Genomic DNA, 20,504 nt, shown 5'->3' with positions numbered 1-20,504 from the left:
TAAATCTTTTATGAAAAATTGCAAATTAAATTTTTAAAATTAAGAAGAGCTTTAAATAAACATATATTCAGTTTGAACAAATCGATTTTTGTGATTAAAAAAGACAGCAAATGCTCATCCTTATATTCGATAGCATCATGCTAAAATATCGATTTAAAGGTGACCGTATTAGCACAACTTTTTAAAGTTAAGCGCCAATTGCATTATTGAAATTTTGTTTAACCCATAATGCAATTGTAAAGTAACTTGAATGACAGAACGGCTACCAAGTATATTTATTAGTTTCTAACTTTATCTATTCAATACAAAAATGGCACACAATGGAAAACAACGATTCGTCTATAAAACTTAACACCCAACAACTATCCTTTATCTATGTATGTATGACTATTCCAAATTCCTGTTAGTTAGAGGAACCACATGGGTTCTAAAGTTCGTAGGCTCGGTCGCCGTTCTGTGATTGTTAAATAAGGGTGTCCTCGTCCTGCCCTTCGAAGACCATTAAAAGCGAGTGCTGCGAAGGTGAGCGACCCAGGGTCAATCCACCCAAAGATCCATCCGGTGAAAGTAGACCCGTCTGCAGGCTGTTGTTGTCTCGATAACCGGAAGTCGAAGATGTCTGTGACACCGAGTCCCAAGAAATCTCACCCAGGGTTTTGGCCTGTGCCTGCTGGGGCTGCTCCTCCTGAGAGGTTACCTTTAAAAAAGTAAGATCTGTAGCTAATGAGCAATAATATTTTGAAAAACTTACAATGCTCGGCGGCTCCATGGGCGTCAAACGGCTGCGCTTCAGCCTAAAAGTCTTTCGACTGGCCGCTTTCGATCGTTGAAGTCGGGAGCGAGTATGATCTCCAGAACTATCCTCGGCAGGACTCTCCGGTGACAGAGGCGTGGTCGAGGTTTCCCCGGATGAATGCCGGAACTCCACGGACGAAACGAAACGCAGCTTGGGAGGCTGGGCCTTGAAGGGAGCCTGCTGCAACGACTGCGAATGCGAGAGATGCGAGGGCACGGTGGAGGCGGTACCGGTACCACCGCCCGATCCATGTCCCGAACCGCTCGGCGTGGGCCCCACCAGCGTGGGTGCCGATCCTGCGTCCGCCTCGCCGCTCTGGCTCTCGCTGGTCGTCGTGTGCGGATCCCGGCCCGTGGAGCTGCTCGACAGCGACTCCCGCGGCGGGTGCAGCGTCTGCTGCGACAGCGTGTCGCTGGGCGTGCAGATCCCGCCAGATCCGCTGCGCGAGTCGATCGGCACGGCGGAGACGTGGGAGTGCGAGGCCTGGCCCGTGGTGGTTCCTGTGAAGATAGATATGAGTGAAGGTCTTTGCTGCGACTTGTGGGCTTCTGCCGCACTAGTTGCCGCCGGTGTGTCGCTCTTCTTCTGCTCGGAACTCTCGCGATCTGTGGAGACTAAAACATAAGTGGATGTGTGGAGGGCGGAGTTTTGGAGTTTATCCGTTTCGTGCTCTTACCGTATCGCTTCTCCTCTAGCTCGTCACGCAGATCACGCAGCTCCCGGGCCAGTTCCAGCAGCAATGCTCCCTTGGACTTGATTCCACCCTGCGGCGGAGTTCCACGCAGGCGCTCCCTGATGATGAACTGCATGTGCCGCTCGTGATCTCCAATAGGGGGTTGTGAGATCTGGAAGAAACAAGATTTTAGTGCTCGTCATTTGCAAAATGATCAAAATCTTGGTGGTTTTAGGTCAAGGGGATGGACTTATAGAAATAGTTCGGATCCAAGTCATAAAAATAATGGGTTTTTTTTTGAAGGCGTGGGGCATAAAAGTGCAGATTTGGGATTTACTTGAAGGAAAGAATAATAAGGGAACCAAGGAAACCAAGGGCATTATATAAAAAAGTGAAGTTATATGCGGAATTCTTCAGGGCTGCGCCCTCAGCTCAGCAAGTTATACTTAGTTAGGTAGTTTTTTGTAAATGTTACCAATATACAAGAAGCACTACTTCATGGTTCCTAATTCCAATATCAGCTAAGACTAAATTTTCAAAAAAGGTTAGAAAGTTTTTATCGCATATGAATGACATTTCACCAAAAGAGTTTACATTTATTGGGGAGACCAACAACGACGATATGCCCAAGTTCAAACTTTACGTAGAGGTCACCAAAATGGAAGTTCAGTTAAACTTATTCCAAAGAATACAAATCATTAAACAAGACCCCGTCTCTTACCTTGTGCAGAATGAAGGGCAGCAGGACAATGTACAGGGGCGTTCGGTGGGTGACTACGAACTCCATGAAACTCCAGAGGTCTGGGGCCGCCTCGTTACGTCTCCCAAGATCTCTCATCACCCGTACAATACGCGGCCACTCGTTGGAGAGCCGGCTCTCGAAGCAGATACACACGATGCGCAGGGCTAAGAAGGCGGCCTGGTAGAGGGACCCGGAGATGCGAGCTGGGCGTTTTGCATCCCGACTGCCGGTAAAAGTGAGTGAGCCGGCGCGTAAGTCGCCGGTTACCCGGTTTATCTGAGATACGGCCTGGCCGGTTCGACCCGCCGGCGGACTCATCGCGTTCAACACGGCAGTCAGTAGAAAGGACACGTCCGTCATCTTCAATTCGCCCACGTCGGAAACGCCTCGGCCCGAGCAAACCTTCAGACACAGTGGCATTATCAGATGCATTAGAAAGCCTTCGGCCTTTTCCTGCGTGGCGAACTCAGCACTCCCGCCACAAATCTGAACCAGGGAGAAGCAATCCACGGGGCTGACCACTTGCAGAGCCACCAAACGCACCACAGCTGAGCAGAAAAAGGCCGGTGGATTCTGAGACATGAGCGCTGCACCTGCGCTGGAGACGCCCTCGGGGATGCCGGATCCGGGCTCGTTGACGATCAAATTCTGCACCGTGCTAATAAGGGTTTTCATCTGCTGCCAGTGCAGCACGTACGAGTGCCGTATGATCGTCTCGTGGATGCCCTTCAGCAGTCCGGCGGCCGCCTCCCAGTCCGTATTCCTCCTTATCGATGGTTTCTTAGAGATCTTCAAAAAGACCTTGTCGATGCGCCGTAAAATAGTGACCAGTGCGTTGCGCAATGTATCGTTGGACCACTCAGCCCGTGGAAGGACCGCCTGCATATAGCGCTGTAAGCCTCGGCAGGCCATGGACTCCGGGTCATAGGGCGACACCTTCAGCAGAGAGTGCGCAATGTCTGCAAGACGGATGTGGCACTTGGCGTCTAGAACCTCGGTGGGCTTAGTATCACTGGGCATCTTCTTAGCCAGCTCAGCTAGTCGAGCAGTTGATTTGGTGAGGAAATCGGCCACCACGGAGAGCAAAACATCGCGGGGTCTTCGGTATTCAGTTCGGATCATTTCAGAATCCTCTGCTGAGTCCATCATGTTCTTTGTGCGGGCATCAGTCAAGTATTTTGGGTGTGTCTCCTCCTCAAAGTCAAGGCCCGGAGAACAGGGAGGTCCCCTACTGCAGTTGCGTTGTGATGAGCCCTTGTGCTCTGGGCTATTCCGATACGGTCCATTGTAGCTCTTGGCTAAACCCTCACAGTTGTGGACCATGGTGCGTATCGCCACCGCCAGCTGGAGGATGATATCGCGCTCGGACTTCCCTTGCAGCGGAATATAGCTGGGCGATTGAATTTGCTGTAGGTAGCAGGGAAGAATGGCTTCCAAAATAATCTGAAAGGATCAATGGGTTATCTTATGTTTTAAAATTGGAAAAATACTATTTTGAGCCACCAAATACTTTGAAGATCTATATCTATGTATGTCTATATCAGTAGTTTGGACTCACTAGCATTTGGTATCCTCGAGTGCTCTCAGCGGAGTAGGATACCACCATAACACAAAGTGTAATGCAGTCTAAGACTGTGACATCGTCATCCTCGTCATGGTAACAAAAATCAATGGCCTTCAGAGGTTTGGGTTCCTTAACCAACTCCGCAATGTTCAGAGGATCAGGCGATGGATCCTCCAGACTAAGGAGCAGATTAAAAAGGCAGCTTGACTGCACTTTGTGGGCCTCACCATATGTGCCATCTTCATCCGTATCGAGAATGGCAGAAACGGATCCAAACATTTGCAGAATGAAGGGTTTCCGGTTTAGCAGATAGAACTGCTTCACTGCGTACTCTATAGTAGTGGTGATCAGCTTGTTGGTCTGATGTAGGGAATAGACTTGCAAAAGAGTTGGCATAATCATAAAATAACCGTTGGTGGAGAATATATTCTTAAAGTTGAATGCGGCGTTGATGAAGGTGGCCATCACATAGCGCATGATGCACGAATCTTCGGCGTGCAGAATGGAGGCGCCGGAAAGGACGTTCAGAAAGAGTTGGATGTCCGCTGAGTATGCGAAATTCCCAGCCATGGCCTCGAACATGCGGGCTATCAATCGTACCCACATGAACTTGTGCAGAACGTCCAACCCGAGCAGCACCTTTCCGTATTCGCCGCCATGATGCAGATCCAGATCGACCTCAAGTGCCTTGCGCGGGAAGGAGGGCAGCTTCATCAGCTCCTCGTGCAGGAACACCACCCGCTGCACTACCATGTCCACGTTCTTTAGAATAGCCCAAGTTAAGTGCACCTTTCCAATCTCGACAAACTTCTTGGTTAACTCTTGTTTCTGAAGGGCCAGGAACGACTCTTCTGGGCGCATTAGCATAAGACGAACCTCCGGGTATTGAGACCTTTTGAAAGAAGTAAAGATCACGGATGTACCAGTTAGGATTAAGGATTTTGCCTGAAATACACAAAGCAATCAGCATAACTCAGTGGATAACGAGGTTTACTCCACTCACTGCTCTTATAGTCCACCAGGCAATAGTGACTGGTATTTTTCTCATCGATGGGATAGTAATCTAAGGCCTCCTTGAGCAGTTGACAGAACAAGGTGTCCTCCTGCACTGGAAACTGAGAGGGTATATTGTAGTCATCATCAGCTGGTCCATGCACTACAATCTTTTTCGCCGCGGGGACATTGGCCGTTAGTAGGATGGAGGCATCGCATTGCTCCTTTCTCAGAATCTGCTTCAAATCCTTGAACATAATTCCGTGGACCGAGTGCACCACCATCCAAAGTACCGATAAAGCTGAGCCAACGAGCTAAAGAACAAAGGATTAGTAGGTAAGATATTTCTGTTTATTAAAGAAACTAATACCTCCTGCTTTAGTTCGTTGGAAGATCTCACGTAGAACATGATGTACCCAATAATTGAGTTATAGAGGGCAAATGCCGCTTGCTGGGGCAGACGTGGCACAAATCGGATAAGGTGTCTCAAGAGTTTGAACATCTGATCCTGACGATCGCGTGTCAGGCGCTCAAATACATAGCGCAGAAATAGGGCCGATTCTTCTACCAAACAAACCCAGATCACCTGATAGGCAATCTCGTACACAGCATTACCATCCGATCCAATTGCAGCATCGTCCAGACAGCCGACGATCTGCATCACGGAGGAGCATAGTACGGAGGGGAAAAGCGAGTGGGCATGGTGTAGGTGTGAGGACATGCGTGTACCGTCGAGGTCTTCCTCGATCTCATGGTCCTCCAGCTTCTCCATTCCTGGCTCATGGGAGGCCTGTTGGCTAATGGGTATCATGGTGATAAGGAAGCTGTGACGCTCCGCCCGCTGTTTGTCCCTCTGCTGGCGTAGAGCATTCCTGATGGCCTCCGTTTGCTGCATTTTACGGCTCTTGGTGGCAGTGACCAATGATCGCTGAAAGATAAGCATGTATTAAACTGCCAGCAAAGTTTCCCTCGCGACCAGTACATAACCCAGTGTCTCGGCTGCCTTCTCACTCACATGTCTATCTTGATTCAGGGTAACATCCATATCCTTTGTCTGCTGCACTGGCATCCATGGCGGATCCACCACCGGTAAGCTTTCAATGCCAATCTTAGGCGAAGGCAGTGTGAATTCAATACCACCTGGTGGCACCTTAAAGGTCACATCGTGGGCATTTTCCTCCATTCGGGGCCAGACATGGAAACGGCACTTCCATAGCACTAGATATCGCTGAATGGCACCAATCCTTATATCCGGATCCTTGTGCTTCAAGGCCCTCTGCATGATGTCAAAAGCAAAGTTTTGGGCCTTCACCGATCCCATCAAAAAGACGGCGGCACTTGAGGTGGCCGTGTCGTGATTCGTCTCCAGTAGAAGTTCCCAAGCGGCAGGCATAGCCTCGATTACCATCTCCTCGGTTAAGACAACAGCACCCTTTAGCAATGTGGCCAATGGAAAGTGAAACAAGTTGCGTATGTGGATGCGGATGAACTTGAGGATGGGTGGTTCCTCCTGCATCTTCTTTTCCTTTTCCTGACGGAATGCTTTTGCCAACTTTTCCGCCATCTCCAGGTCAGGATCATCACTTATTCTGAAAATATGGAATTAGTGATGCAAGGGGAAAGATACAGCTACCACATACCGATCCTTCCGGGACAAACTATCCTTTCTTTTAGATGGCGATGTTTGGGTAGAACTCTGCTCAGATACTTTGCGTGTAGAACGGGCTCGTGAAGTATGAGGCTTGCTGGATGTTATTATTGTAGGTTCAATGTTAGGATGGTCTGCATCGAAGGTGAAGCCGAACTCCTCGCCATAAACCTAGTAAATGGAAATTGGTTAAAATTAGGTTGCACTTACTAATTAACTAGAAATACCTTTCTTGTGGCCTTAACCAAACGTGTGCAAGATCGCATGTGTCGCTTGTAGCAGAATGGATGACAATATCCTTTGTGGGTGCAATAGTAGTTATAGCTGGACATTAGATCTATGATCGCTTTAAGCCAGGGCATGTTCTTGGCCGTATCATCATTCTCATTGGAATCAGTAGGCGATTCGGGCTGCTGATCGTCACTAAGTATTCCAGGTGACTCCTCGCCACCACTGATCATGCCTTGTTCCGAGGTGTCACTGCGATCGGAGAGCGAGGAAACTTTGCGCCGCGATTGCATATTGACTGTTACGACATTTTACATATAAAAAAATCTGCGAAATATTTTGATAGATATTTCCACTCACAATCGGTTTCTATGTCCTTGCTGTCCTTGGTGTTGCGACGAAGCTTCAGAGAGCGACGTTTGAAGGATCCCCCCGTCGTGGTAGCAGTGCCGCGTCTTAGCAAGAATGGACGTACAGCCGATGCAGTGGGTCGACGGGCTGGATGTAAGTTATAAAATTTTGTGAAATATATAATAAAATATGAATTTAATAAACAAATACCTTCTTCGCCCTCTTTGGTTAGCGTTGTGTTGCTGCTATTCTCCGACTCATTGTCGGGTTCGTGGAGTACAAAGGATATTTTCCGCTCCGACTGGCCAGCTCCGTCGTTTCCAGCTGCTATCGACTGCAGGCTCTGGGCGGAGGTCTGCGAGTGACCCATGGAACTGAGGGCCATGGACCAACGCCTATTGGCCTCGCGGTAAACCTTCTCCCAGGGCGCCGGCTTGTCGCGATGGATTAGCTTGGACGTCTTGGGCAGCATTAAATAGGTATCCCTTAAAAATGCAGTAATTTCGAAGAGCAGCACACAGGCGATCAGCTTCAAGGAGTGTGGGCAATCGTTGCCGTGTGGATTCACCGAAGTTTCATCGAGGAAGTCTTCCTCCTCATCCTGCTGCAGTAGCTCGCGCTGCTTTTCGGGATCGGTGAGACTGGCATTAACCGCTTCGTACTGCAGCCGCTCCGTGAATAGGATCTCCTCCAACCTGGCACCGACCATCTCCGCCCACTGATGGAACATCTTTCCGGCGGCTCTTTGCAGAATGTGAGTGCGTCTGGCGCTCGTTTGGCTCACCTGCTGTTTCATTTGGTTGAGATTAATGTTGGCTCCCGATGCACGGTAGCTTCCAACGTTCTGTTTCATCCAGGCAGGCCACTGACCTTTGTTGCACAAATGGACAAAGTGGGCGCACTCAAGTAGGAAAGTTGCCCTCGCCACGAGTGGAGCTTGGGGCTGCCGGAATAAAGGATTTAGGTTTATTAAGAAATGTTCCGAGGATTGTCAGAGAGTTATTCATCTTCACTAATTTGTTACAACATTTATTACAGTCCTTTTGGAGAGAACTAAATAGTTATACTGACCAGATCTAAAACAGCGGCCACCAGCTGGGGATCGGGAAAGGAACCGGGGGCACATGTTTCTAGGAGGAAGGAGAGCCGTAGCATGCCCACGCGGACCGGTTCCGTGGGGACCAGTTTGCGCTCCTTAAGGATAACCACCTCCGACTCTCGGGGACCGTCACACATGTCTGAGGAGCTGCGCCGGCTAAAGTCTGCCGTCTCCTCTATGCCGCCAACCTTCTTTTTGCCCTTCACAATGCCGCCGAAACGGTTCAGCCGCCGCTCGACGCGTCGCTTGGCGCGCTGAATGGACCGCCCAATGCCATCGCTCGATCGTCCGCGCTGGATCTTCAGCGAGGCGTGCCGCATGAACGTGGAGGAGATCTCCGGGTTGAGCGACCCGATCTCCAGATCGATGGACGATGCCTCCTTGGGCGTGCCGCGGAACCAGCGCACCAAGCCGCTGAGCCGTCCCAGCGAATTGCGTTCCGAGCTGGACGTGGAGTCGGACAACAGGGCACGTTCGCTGTGCCGCGGGGTCAACGTGGGTCGAACTCCAGTAGTCCTTCGCCGGAAATTACTTAGCGGCGACTGGCTCGTCTTATAGTGCTCCTCGCACGCTTCCGTCTCCAAAAGGCTCTGAAATAGATGAGGCGGGGATAAGCTTTAGGTTGCGTTTTAGGAATAGGTCTCACCACGGCGCAGGCGGATGAGGTGCTGCGCTTCTTTAGCAGCAGACGACGCTGGGAGCGGTTGTCGTCGTTCTGCAGGCTCTGGGTCACATTGGCCTGGGGAATGTGTCTGAAAATCCGGAAGGGAATCAATTATCGAAATTCTTCAAAGACAATGTTATTTACTCACCTAATCACGCGAGTGGTCTGTGCCGAAGGACCCTTTTTGTGGGGCCTTGGAGTGACGGCTAGAATGCCACTGAGGGCCACCAGTCGAAATGGGCCGCCATGGGCTCCCTTAACATAGGTCACCAGCTGTCTAATGTCACCGTAGAGGGCTATGTTTTCTGGGCCCTTTAGGTCCTTGCTGGCCTCCACAAACCGGCTGACCAACGGCTTGAAGACAGCTCCAACTACCTGGGCCTCGGCTCCGCCGCTCATGCCGCCACTAAAATTGGTCGAATAGCCGCCCTGACCTGGTACGCCGCCAATATCGGTGTTAGCATTTTTAAATCCACTCTGACGTTTATGAGCTATTGCATCATTTCATACATACATATATATATATACAACGTATTGGTGGTGACAGTAAAGAACCAGGAGGGATAACTCAAAAGCATTAGCAAAAGTCTTGGCATGCAAAATGGGGAAAAGAGAACCACAAACAGCATGGGGGATGCGGATTCCGGCCGGAAGAGCAAATCAAAAGACGTATGGGAAGCCCAACTCAAAATGGCCAATGGAACTCAAAAGTCTGGTTGGATCGAGTATTAAATGGGGGATTTGGTGCGCCTACATTGGGTTGGCATCCAAGCCCAGCATTTGCGGTTTAGCGTCGGCTATCGAACGGGTCAATACTTACTCAAGGGCGAAAGCAGCGAGCTGGGATCCACGCAAAAGGCCAAGAAGGCATGGAAGTAGTCAATGAGCTCCGGCAATGGCGAAGTCTTTACCATCTCCTGCATGAATCGCTTGGTTCTTTGACCCGCCTGACGCAACATTCGGGAGAGGATCTTCTGGCATTGGTTGCGCAGGAAGTCGGCAGGTGGACCTCGAACACCTAAAAATAAAATTGATTAATAAATAAACCAGATTTTTTTTTTTTTAACCAACCATCATTGCAACCGTGTGGGCAACCCAGGACCTGTAATGCACGCCTGGTAATGCTCATGGAGATCTCATGAGCATGTTCGCCCAACTTAAGAACTCCCATTTCGATAAGAAGTTCACAGATGTTAAGACCCGCTTCCAAAACACGTAGGGAGCAAACTTGGGCCGGGTCCCGCTTAAAAACATTGCTAATGGCCAGTAGGATAATCTCGTAGTCAATGCCACCATCGCGTGTTATATAAAAGGAAGAACCTGGAGCCTCCGACTCATCCACGCCCGTGTAATCAATGTGAGAGTCCGTGTGGGAGCGCAGCATTTGGCCTCGGTAACGGGTGGTGGTGCTACCCATACCTGTACTACCATTACCACCTCCATTCCCACCCATGCCAGCAATACTGCCGCCATTACTCAAGGCATCCAGCTGAGAGTCAATGGAGCCCTAAGAACGAAATAAGCAATATATTAATATTTATATTTAAAATTTTAAATAAAGATTAAAGTTACAAAATCCTGCATAAAGATAGTTTTCATGAACCCTTGCATTAATACTTAGTAAGTATGGATAATAACTCACCTGTCGTTTCATATAATCAGGTGATGGTGTGGGGGTGTGTTCCGTGACCGTAATAATGGGATTCCGAGGATAAAACGCCGTAGAACGCGGACAGGCGGTCTGCGATGGCCTTGGGGCTTTGGGTGGCTCAACGTATCTGTAAAATCTTGTATTTTGTAGGATACGTGCGAGAAAGCGTGTGTGTGGCATTAGTCAAAAACGGAGTGCGGCAAGCTGAAGGATCAAGGGTATTTGGGGGAAAGGCTTGGGGTTGGTGAGAAAGAAACAGGCTTGGACAGGTGCCGAAAGGTGAGCAGGCAAGGTTGCGGAAAGGGGGGAAACCAACTTTGAGTTTGACAGCACATAAAGCACAGAGTGTTTCTTGGAGATCGAAATATAAAATATGTTTTGTTAGCTTGATAGACCAAAACTCACCCGCTATCAAGCAGACAGCTGGCAGATAGATCATTGGAGAAAGTAGAATAAGTCAGGGGGTATAGAATATATATCATTAGCTCGAGAGCAAAGAATGAGTCTCTGAAGAGTGTGGAATTTCGAGAATCGTTTTGAAGTGTATATGTATATTGTTTCTGGTGTCTGAGGCCTGATTAAGAGTCAGTTTTATGATTTTGGTGGGGTTTTCTGGGATTTTCCTTTTACCTGAGACTGGGCATAGATTTGCCTTTGATCAAGTTACTAGCCGGTTCGCGACTTATCATCGATGCAGATCTCGATAACTTCTTCTCTCCCGTGTCCAGGCTGCGATGGTACTCCTATATGATAAAATAAGATATCATTATTATATTTATAGTAAAAGATTCAAACGCCAATATAACAATAAACTCTCAAGCCAAACAAACACCATTTAGAATGGAACATTTATATGGGGATTATAAGCGGGAGCCAGGCAGTAACACTTAAGAACAGTAAACATAAGTTTTTGCTCCGCTTACTGCATGTTGCAGTGGTGTCTTGCCATTGGCTGAGTTTGTATCGAGCCCTACTTTTTCCAAATTCTTCTCCGACTTCGAGAACATCTTTGTCTCTACGAAGGCTCGAAGATCAGCCATTTTAACGCGTTTCTTCTTCTCGCTGCCTCGTCTTTCTGTAGTACTTGGGGCACTTTGAGGTTCTTCTAAAAGTGTATGTTAAAACTATATTTTAGATGATTTTCTGGAATTTGTTTAACTGAGAACTAACCTGCGACACACGTGGTCACTGTTGGTGATGGATCTGGTATTTCAATGTAGTCCTTCACCACAGAACTTCCGGGACTATCTCGACTATTGCTGCCAGGCCCTTGGTAGAGTGAAATCTCGATTTGTGGTATGGGCAAGGAGTTCGAGCGCTTGCGAGGCTGATTTAAAGTAATGGCTGCCTCCTCACCAATGTCACTAAGTCTGAATCGGGAATGGGATAGATTTAGATGTTTAAAATTTCTGTATGTTACCATAGAAACATACCTATTATATAGATATTGAAGACTCCAGAAGATACCCTCCTCCTGCCAATGCGAGATAAAAAGACAGCGAAGAACAGCCACATCTAGAAAAGTGGCGGCCGACACATCTGCTTTAATGCTTTCCGACTTGTCTGAATCCGTTTCCTTCTCGATGGAGGCACTTCGCTTTTCTTTCATCGAAGCACCACGCATTAGCTCCTGCTGATCAAACTCGAATTTGGTGGAGGGCACCTTATCCTTGTCGCGGGAGTTCATAGACTGGCGACTTCCCCGACGACTCTGAGATTGCTGCTGTTGCAGCAAACTGGCATCGGCCTGATATATGACACATAAGTTGCTCTATATATCCCTCAAAATGTTGTTAGTAAATTAAGTTACCGTAAAGAATGAATTATCCATTAGTTGTGGCGCCGAAGGCAGCCTGAATATGACGACACGTTCGTCTTCCACGCTGGAGGCCTCTTCCGGTATGGTTTCGGGAAAGGCAAATTCCTTGGGTGAGGATACCCAAGAGCCCTGGATATTTATACAGATATATGAAATATTTCTTAGATATTTTATATACACACCTCTTCATCCTGCCTTCCATAGTCTGAGATACCACTCTGAGGTGAATCCGCTTTTGGAGACATTGCATCCGCACTGAGAGAATGCTTTCGGGCGGGAAACACATCTGTTGATCCTTTTGGAGTGGGAGCACACAGTAAATTTCGGGCCTTGGGTTTTACTGGAGCAGTAAAACATGGTGCTCCGGGTGCTCGGTTATCCCACATTCCTTGCCAGAGCTTAATGCCATTCTCCAGGCGGAAGTTCTGGAAATCCGATTCCTTCAAGTGATGTATAATAGGTGCAAAGAGGTACACAAAGAGCTGAAAAAGAGAGGTGTTAAAGGATATGAAAGGGGTGTACAGCTAAAAGTCAACTCACTGTTATAGTTGGCACGGAAAACAAATACTGATCTATGGACTTGGACTTGGGTTCCGCTGCATCGCCCAAGCCCAGATCCTCTCCGCCTTCGTCATCTGCACATTCCTCAGCTGCATAGAGAAGGATCCATTGCATGGTGTACAATAGCTTGGTCTCCACGGGCCCGATGGCCTGCATGTCCTTGACACGATTGTACAGTAGAGCGGCACAGGCGTGCATAACATGTGGAAGGGCTCCTTGCAAAAGGCGCCATCGGGGAATCACACCCAATCCTTTGGTAAGAGGCGGTGACAGGCCAAATTGGATGTTCTGCACAAGAACTTTCTCGAAGGACTGTGAAAAGAGTATATAAATATTTAATACAGTACATATGTAGTACTTAAGTTGAACTTACCTTGCAAGCTTCCTTCGACTCCTGGACACCGAAAAGTGGGCAAGAAAATGATAATTTATATTATTGGTATTAAAGCAGATATGGTTTAAAGCTACCAAGATTACAGCAAAATAAAGGGACTTAACACAAAAACAAATCTTAAACGTAGGCACATAAAACATTTAACATCTACAATATAAAAGGGAAGCTATAGAGCTTGTGAACTCAATGAAGAAATCATGTTTCAATAATGTTTTACATTGAGCCCACAAACCTTAGCGGTTAGAAAAAATAGGGTTATTACTACCACAAACATTTATAACTTACATGGTGTCCCGGTGCATGTTGACAAAACTACATTCAGATTCAGACAAATTGCGAAAGATTTTACAATGTTAATTTGTACAGTTTGTTATTGTTATTGTGATTTTAGTTGGTTTGTGTATTTAAAGCATACTGAATGTAATATTCACAGGCTCAGGAAAAGCTTCTAAGCCTAGGTTAGGAAGAGCAAAAAGTAGAGCATACTTTTTTGGGTGAGCAGTAAAAATATGTTTTTCTTCATCTGAAACTTTTCCTGGCCTGTTATGAATGAAAGACAGGTCTGTTGTTCAGTTTGTGGATGGTGGCCGTGTTAGTAGTTGTTAAAAGAAAACAAATCGAATGCAAGAAAGAATATAAAACATCAAACATCAAAGTTTTAATTTGGTTTTGGCTTCCAATTTTCCATATTTTTTTCTGGGAAATCAAAAAGAGAAGACATTGAACACAATTTTTGTTTGTTTCGAATTGGTTGTGCCAATATGAATGCCAATGGTTTGGGTTTCGGTATGTTACACAGTCCATCCTTACAACAAACACGCATAGCGAATATACAGCACCCAATTTTTGGGGGAAATGTTTCCATCTTTTCGGCCATCGTAGCTTTTTTTTTTGGTCTTTGGCAAACTCAATTTGCGCTTTAGTTTTGTTGGCTCACAAACCAAACTCACCAGACAGGTAGACTCGTGCAGTTTGCCCAACTTGGGGCGGATGAAGGGCGCTATTTGACGCCACAGGAATGTTTGCACGGACACCGGTAAGCCGAGGTCCTGCAGTCCACTATCCTGGTCAAAGTCAAAGTCATCGTTATTGTTGTTCGCCGCATGGCTGTTGTTGTTCGTCTGCAAATTGTTGTTGTTGGTGGCGTTGGTTGTTGTTGTTGCTGTCCCCGTTGTCCCCGCGGCATTGGTCACCATGGTGGCCAGCTGGAATGGCAAGGACACATATCAAATGGCGTGCAACAGCTGGCTGGTCGAGAGTCATTCATAAAAATAAGTAAGGTGCCATTAGCATGTGCAACAGGTATTTGCGTGCGCAGGCTCGACACGCTGCCTTCCTTTGCTCCTGTTGATTTCTGGCTTTTCCGTCGACTAGGTCAGTGCCATATCCATATGGTACTCCCCCAGCCCAACAAAAATAAATGGCGAGATTTCGGTCCTGGGACGCTGCGCAGAACGCAGACTCCGCATCAGCGGCGAGAACGAGGCGACTGGGTTATAGATACAGAACTGGGTTTCTGGTATACATGCTAATTTGGGGCAAAAATTTTCACAGACTTATATAACCAGAGCTGGGATTGTGGAAAATTTCGCTTTTCCCCAATTAATTGCTGTCGCACCGTCAATTATTTGGCACTTAACACACACTCAAATCAAACGTTGTAGTTTGTGCCAACATTTCGCTTGATTGGTGCCGCACCCAGTGGAAATCGCTACTAGCCATCAGTTCCTTACTTCACTTAACTGGGCTGGGCTTTTGGACAGTCACTAATTGCAGACCCCTTTTATGACGGCGCCTGAGCTGAGGCTCTGAAGCACTTTGTTTGATTTCAAATTGTGTTTAGTTTTCTTTACCATTTTTTCTGCAGCTTTTGGAAGTTCTGCAAGGGCTTACCTTGATTTGCGCGTAGCCAGTTTCGGATAACGTTTACTGCTGGAGCGTTCGGATGCAACTGAGACAAGCGTCGTTAACTGACGAGCTATGAGCTCCTTGTCGTGGTTATGCTCTCCTCGCTTCCGCCCTCGTCTTCCTTCGCCATCGTTTTCAATGCCGACAGCAGCGGGCCAGCAGTGCGTATACAGGATATTTTGCGGAGAAACACAAACACTGAGAGCCATAACCACCCGCACTCAATATTAAGAATACGCACTGGGTAAAAAGGCTGCTCTCCACTTAGAGGGTGTCCCTGCACTTGTTATTTAATGTTCAAATATGCTCTTTGATCAGGACACCCTGTTTCTGAAGCACACTTATCAATGATAACGAATGCCAGAGGGTGGATATTGCGTATACGCTGTGGGGTAGCCATTAAAGTCCTTTGTCTACGAGTCTCGGGGGTGCGTCTGCAAATAAATGGTGTAGTATTTAAGTAATAGCCAGATATCAGTCACTGTCCGTTTGGACTTAAGTGGGAATTAAAGCAGCTTGCATGTCTCTAATCACTAATTAATCTTTATTTTAGGTAAACAAACATTGCTTTAACTTTAACTTGAAATCTAGATGTAGATTTTATTGGGAAGTAATTTTTTATATTTCGGAACTCATCCCTATTTTCATAGATTTATTTGTTTTGTAAAGAACATTACATAATGTCTAATAATAATAATAATAATAATAATTATGATGTCTTTAATCTGAAAACTTAAAACATGTTTAAATTAAAACACTTTTTATTGACAATATAAATTCGATGAGTTATATAAGAACGAATGGATTACCAGCGCATAAAAGCCTTAAAACAAACTTTGTTTATATAAATGAGTTCTATAAATACATCCGCATGATTTCACATCTCAGCGAGCGATTCATCAATGACTTGCGCACTTTAATCTGCGCAGATACCCGGCAACAATCGGCTGCTGATAACAGCTGTTCAATTAAGGACCAAATCGGCCTAAATCCTCATGCACCAATTACTCTACTCCCCAGACAACAGGTGGGCCCAAGGAGTAAACAATAACAAAGCCAGGGAGGCTGCGCGGCCAAAAGCCGAACCGAAGGTTCTATTGACAGAGAGAATGGAAGGAAGGCATCCTTAGAGAGTGAGTCTGATGAGCATCAGCCGGAAGTTGGCAACACAGCTGGGCTCAGAACTGGGTCAAAGAAGGGCCTGTCTGATGGGCACGTACATTTACATAGAATGTCAAGGACAAGGACAAGGACATGGACATGGATATGGATATGGATACGGTGGTGATGCCAATGGCCTGTGTGTAGCTTAATTGCCATTTCCTTGGCAGATTTGCCGTCTTTTAAGCACCTCCTTCACCCTTCAAGCTTGATCGGGCATTATGTGGCTGGTATTTATGTACCTATATACCTATGCAAACAATTCGAATGAATATTTGTTGCTGTACATTTTTGCTCTGAATACGCTTCGTGTATCTGTGTCATAGTTTTTATAAATAGCACGCATTAAAATGTTGTAGAGACGGCACACAATAAGGCGCCTGAGGGGCCAGTAATGCGCCTTCTATGTAGATGAGATGCGAACGAGGAATAGAACTTTTGGAATATGTGTGTATAGTATAAATATTGAAAAGGCTTTCAGGTGTTGCGGCCGACAAACAAGAAATCGGGCATTTAACACCCCCACGTTTGACCGGCTGACAAAACATTTCGAGTGATAACACGCAAGACCTGAGGAATACGTCCGAAGAAATACTCAAACGCCGCGGGCTTGCCAAAAAAGACGATCAGGGTCGATGAGTGTATAAATATATACATATATATGCCAAATACATAGTACATAGTAGCACCTAAACATCCCCCACAAACCCCCTCCATGGAGGCAGCAATCTATTGCGCAGCGCTTAACAATAAATTCCCACCGAACACCCCCGAACTACACTCTGCATATGTTGCCCAGAAAATATTATCTGCAAAATCATCTGTAACATCGAATGATATTCAACACTATCCGGCTGGGAATGCCACAAGCGATTATTATTTTGCCTTCACGAAAAAATAAAAAGAAATTCACAGAATAACCGAAAAAACAAAATGTTAAAAAATAGCCCGGTTAGAGAGCGGACAACAAATGGCTCTGGCTCCAAAGGAGAGCCCGAATATCTGGTGGTCGTTGGGAAACCAAGAGAGTGGCATTCGAAAAAGTTCCCCAAGATGAAAGTAAATTCTTGGCATCGTACATACGGCCATATATTATGGTGTGTGTATAGCCTTGCGCAGGAAAAGAGCGAGCGTTTCGTCATCTATTCGTATTTTGAAAATGTATATGTATCTGTATCGGAGTGCTTCGGCGATCGGCTGGTTGGCTTTCACCTCAGAATTACCTTGCCGTACTGCCGCTGACGAATAACGTTCAGTCGAGACCGAGCTCATCCGCGATACAGTTGATTTTCGCATCAAACAGACAAAATGGTGAGTGTCCAATCGGCCAAGGAATCTTCACACATCTTCCTCGAATATCCAGTGATATATATATGCAGCCAAATCGAAAAACCAACATTTTTCACACTCAAATTAATGCAAAACTCTACAATCTTTTTCGATTCCGTTGACAGGCTGATGTTCCAAAGCGTGAAGTTGAAAGTAAGTTGAAACCCTCACGAAAAGGATTATCTTTAACCTCAAACGAAATCCATCAAAGTTTAAACCAATAACCTATAATAAATCGAAGAGAGCACAGGAATAAAACTAGCCAAAGGACTAAAATCCATGAAAAATGCCTCAAAAAATGATTACATAATGTGCGCGTGTGAGATACACAACAAAAAAGTACACAAAAAGTCGGTGAACATATTTCGTAATCACTTGGAATATATCGCATACATATACGCGTGCCTATATATAACACTATGCGGAAAATTTTCATTAAGGAATGTCGTCTATATGCATCGCCTGAGCTATTTTCATCGATCGACAGTTGAACGATGAACCAGAAACCAGGACGTGAAAAGGTTGCCAACACAATTCCGGTAGAAAATCTAGTGCAAAGTTAAGTTTGAGTTATAGAAAAGCCGCCGAAAACATTGAAAATCGTGTGTATATGTCGGGAACACGAACGCGCGATCGTCATCGGGCCGAAATGCTGGTCGTTTAGATATCTAATTTTGGCCAAGTTATTTCTTCAGATTTATTTTCGATCAAACGCACAGAAAAAGAGAGGAGAAAACTACGCGAATGTGTATATATGCCTATATACCGTGCATATAGCATAGACGAGGGCGAAGGCGTTCGGTTCGGGTGTCGGATTACGTATACGTAGTGTGTTCTTCGGGTTGGCAACGCTCCCAGATCCCCACTCACGCATACACACGCAAGTAACTAATGCCCAGCCATGTCAAGATTTTCATGATGACCAAAAATGTGCGTACCAGAAATTTCAGGGTTACCACATCGACCCCATTTTCGAAGGGTGGTGCCAACACTCACCGCCCCCAAAAACCTAAATTATTTTTAAAACAATTAATGCAAACGCAAATGCAACATGAACAAAATAAAAACAATAAAACTTTAATTTGATGCGATTTACGTTCGGTTGAGAGCTACCTGGATAAACATATTAATTGGGCTTCTTTCGTGCAGATGTCGAATTCGTTTTCGAAGTCATGGGCTCCCCCGGCGAGGGCATTGATGCCGTCGACCTAGGTGATGCCCTCCGCGCTCTGAACTTGAACCCCACCTTGGCGCTGATCGAAAAGATGGGCGGCACCAAGAAGCGCAATGAGAAGAAGATCAAGTTGGATGAGTTCCTGCCCATCTACTCACAGGTCAAGAAGGAGAAGGAGCAGGGCTGCTACGAGGACTTCATTGAGTGCTTGAAGCTCTACGACAAGGAGGAGAACGGCACCATGATGCTGGCTGAGCTGCAGCACGCCCTGCTGGCGCTTGGTTAGTTTTCTAGTTCATATTCTTTAGAGGTTATCTCAATTAACAAACATTATCCACTTAAAGGTGAGAGCTTGGATGACGAGCAGGTTGAGACTCTGTTTGCCGACTGCATGGACCCCGAGGATGAGGAAGGATTTATCCCCTACTCTCGTAAGTATTCGTTCCTAGAACGACCCATATCGAATGTTATTTGTACGTGTACGATTTGTAAACGCCGTTTGTCTATTCCACATGTCACTCTTTATCTTCGCACAAACCAAAAATCCCAACCACTCTGCACTGTGCACTTTGTACCATCATCTCGACCTGAAAAAACCCCAAAAAAAACAAATCCAAAAATGTGTTTGCGTATCCATCTATGTTTGCGTGTGAAATCCTGAACCATTACACTCGAAAAAATACCACCTCCTGAATGTCAATCGAATGGTCTCTGCACGGTGATTGCGTCTTGTTTTCCCGCCGTTTGTCGTCGATCCAATCACAAATCACAGAGTTCGTCCAGCGCCTGATGAGCGATCCAGTCGTCTTCGACTAAACAGTAAGTAGGGATTGAGCCCAGGCCCTCTGCCCCGATGTCTGGATGTCTGGATGTCTACTTGTCCAACAGTTTCTGTATTCCCTTGCTAATAATGCCATATTTTACCCTCTATTCCACAGCATTCCTCGCCAGAATGTGTGAAAGACCAGATCAGCTAAAATAGTTGAAAACAACAGCAACAAACCAACTACAACAACACCAACAAACTTTTAGCGACAACCATTCTCCATAGATGTTATATTCATCGCTAACTCTCTCTATCTCTCTCGTATATTATTTTAATTAAAAATTACTTCTGCTACTACAACTGCAAAATTGAACTTCAAGATAATATTATTTTTTAAAAAATAAAAAAATTTAAATTATAAAATAACGACAAAAAAACTGAAAAAAAATCAAAGTTTTGTGCCCATTATTTTGTTATGAATTTTTTGTTGGTTCACCCAAAAGCAAAGCAATAGTTAATGATTATTTTATATGAGACGTAAATAAACCAAATAGCAAATAAAATAATGTTTAGGCAAATTCAACACCCAAAAAACGCCCAAAATAGGCATTAACCAAGTCACCAAATGTGTTTCTTGCTGCCTTTGAGCCTTCTCAGTTTACCATGTGAATGTGTGAAAGTGAAATAAGTCAAATGTATTTAAATAAACACTAAGAATAAGTGTGCGCCCGAAAAGGTGTTGCACAATCAATGAATGAAAAGCCGTTCAGAGGGGGTGGAGAGGGTGGGTAATCCAATTAAAACGGCCTATTTTAGGGAACCCAAATTTTATTTTCAAATTTGTTTTGCTAGTGGATTTAATATTTTCAAAACATCTGGTAAGCATAAACTATTTTTAAACAAATTTTATTAAATGGGATTATGAGCCTTAGTAGTAATAAGAGTTGTCAATAGATGGAGGCACGACTTAGTTGAGAAATGAA

General features: G+C 45.8%; 2 protein-coding genes across 3 annotated transcripts; one reads left to right on the top strand and one right to left on the bottom strand.

Moving 5' to 3' along the window:
• Positions 1–251: 251 nt before the first annotated feature.
• LOC108115838 (protein unc-80 homolog) lies at positions 252–15,144 on the bottom strand. Its single transcript, XM_017227444.2, is given in 31 exon segments — positions 252–697; positions 752–1,410; positions 1,473–1,641; positions 2,191–3,654; positions 3,770–4,675; positions 4,677–4,720; positions 4,779–5,082; positions 5,139–5,696; positions 5,784–6,357; positions 6,409–6,587; positions 6,644–6,942; positions 7,005–7,142; positions 7,206–7,938; positions 8,067–8,684; positions 8,744–8,846; positions 8,907–9,192; positions 9,579–9,776; positions 9,830–10,265; positions 10,401–10,536; positions 10,815–10,832; positions 11,040–11,152; positions 11,333–11,514; positions 11,580–11,779; positions 11,843–12,156; positions 12,220–12,357; positions 12,411–12,710; positions 12,769–13,101; positions 13,163–13,183; positions 13,469–13,495; positions 14,134–14,388; positions 15,077–15,144. Coding segments are annotated over 30 exon segments (9,930 nt in total). The 5' UTR covers positions 14,380–14,388; positions 15,077–15,144; the 3' UTR covers positions 252–463.
• Positions 15,145–17,460: 2,316 nt separating this feature from the next.
• LOC108115805 (myosin light chain alkali) lies at positions 17,461–20,276 on the top strand. Of its 2 annotated transcripts, XM_017227393.2 has the most exons (6): positions 17,461–17,563; positions 17,707–17,734; positions 18,731–19,036; positions 19,100–19,186; positions 19,528–19,574; positions 19,694–20,276. In XM_017227393.2, exons 1-5 carry the CDS (start codon positions 17,561–17,563, stop codon positions 19,569–19,571), a joined length of 468 nt encoding a protein of 155 aa, XP_017082882.1. In that variant the 5' UTR covers positions 17,461–17,560; the 3' UTR covers positions 19,572–19,574; positions 19,694–20,276. The 2 variants fall into 2 exon arrangements, with proteins under 2 accessions (XP_017082882.1, XP_017082883.1); XM_017227394.2 differs by lacking the exon at positions 19,528–19,574.
• The last annotated feature ends 228 nt before the right edge of the window (positions 20,277–20,504 follow it).

Source organism: Drosophila eugracilis, unplaced genomic scaffold, assembly GCF_018153835.1.
Source record: "Drosophila eugracilis isolate 14026-0451.02 unplaced genomic scaffold, ASM1815383v1 contig_367, whole genome shotgun sequence".
Taxonomy (NCBI): domain Eukaryota; kingdom Metazoa; phylum Arthropoda; class Insecta; order Diptera; family Drosophilidae; genus Drosophila; species Drosophila eugracilis.
The sequence above is the reverse complement of the archived record's forward strand: the minus strand, read 5'-3'. Positions and strand labels throughout refer to the sequence as shown.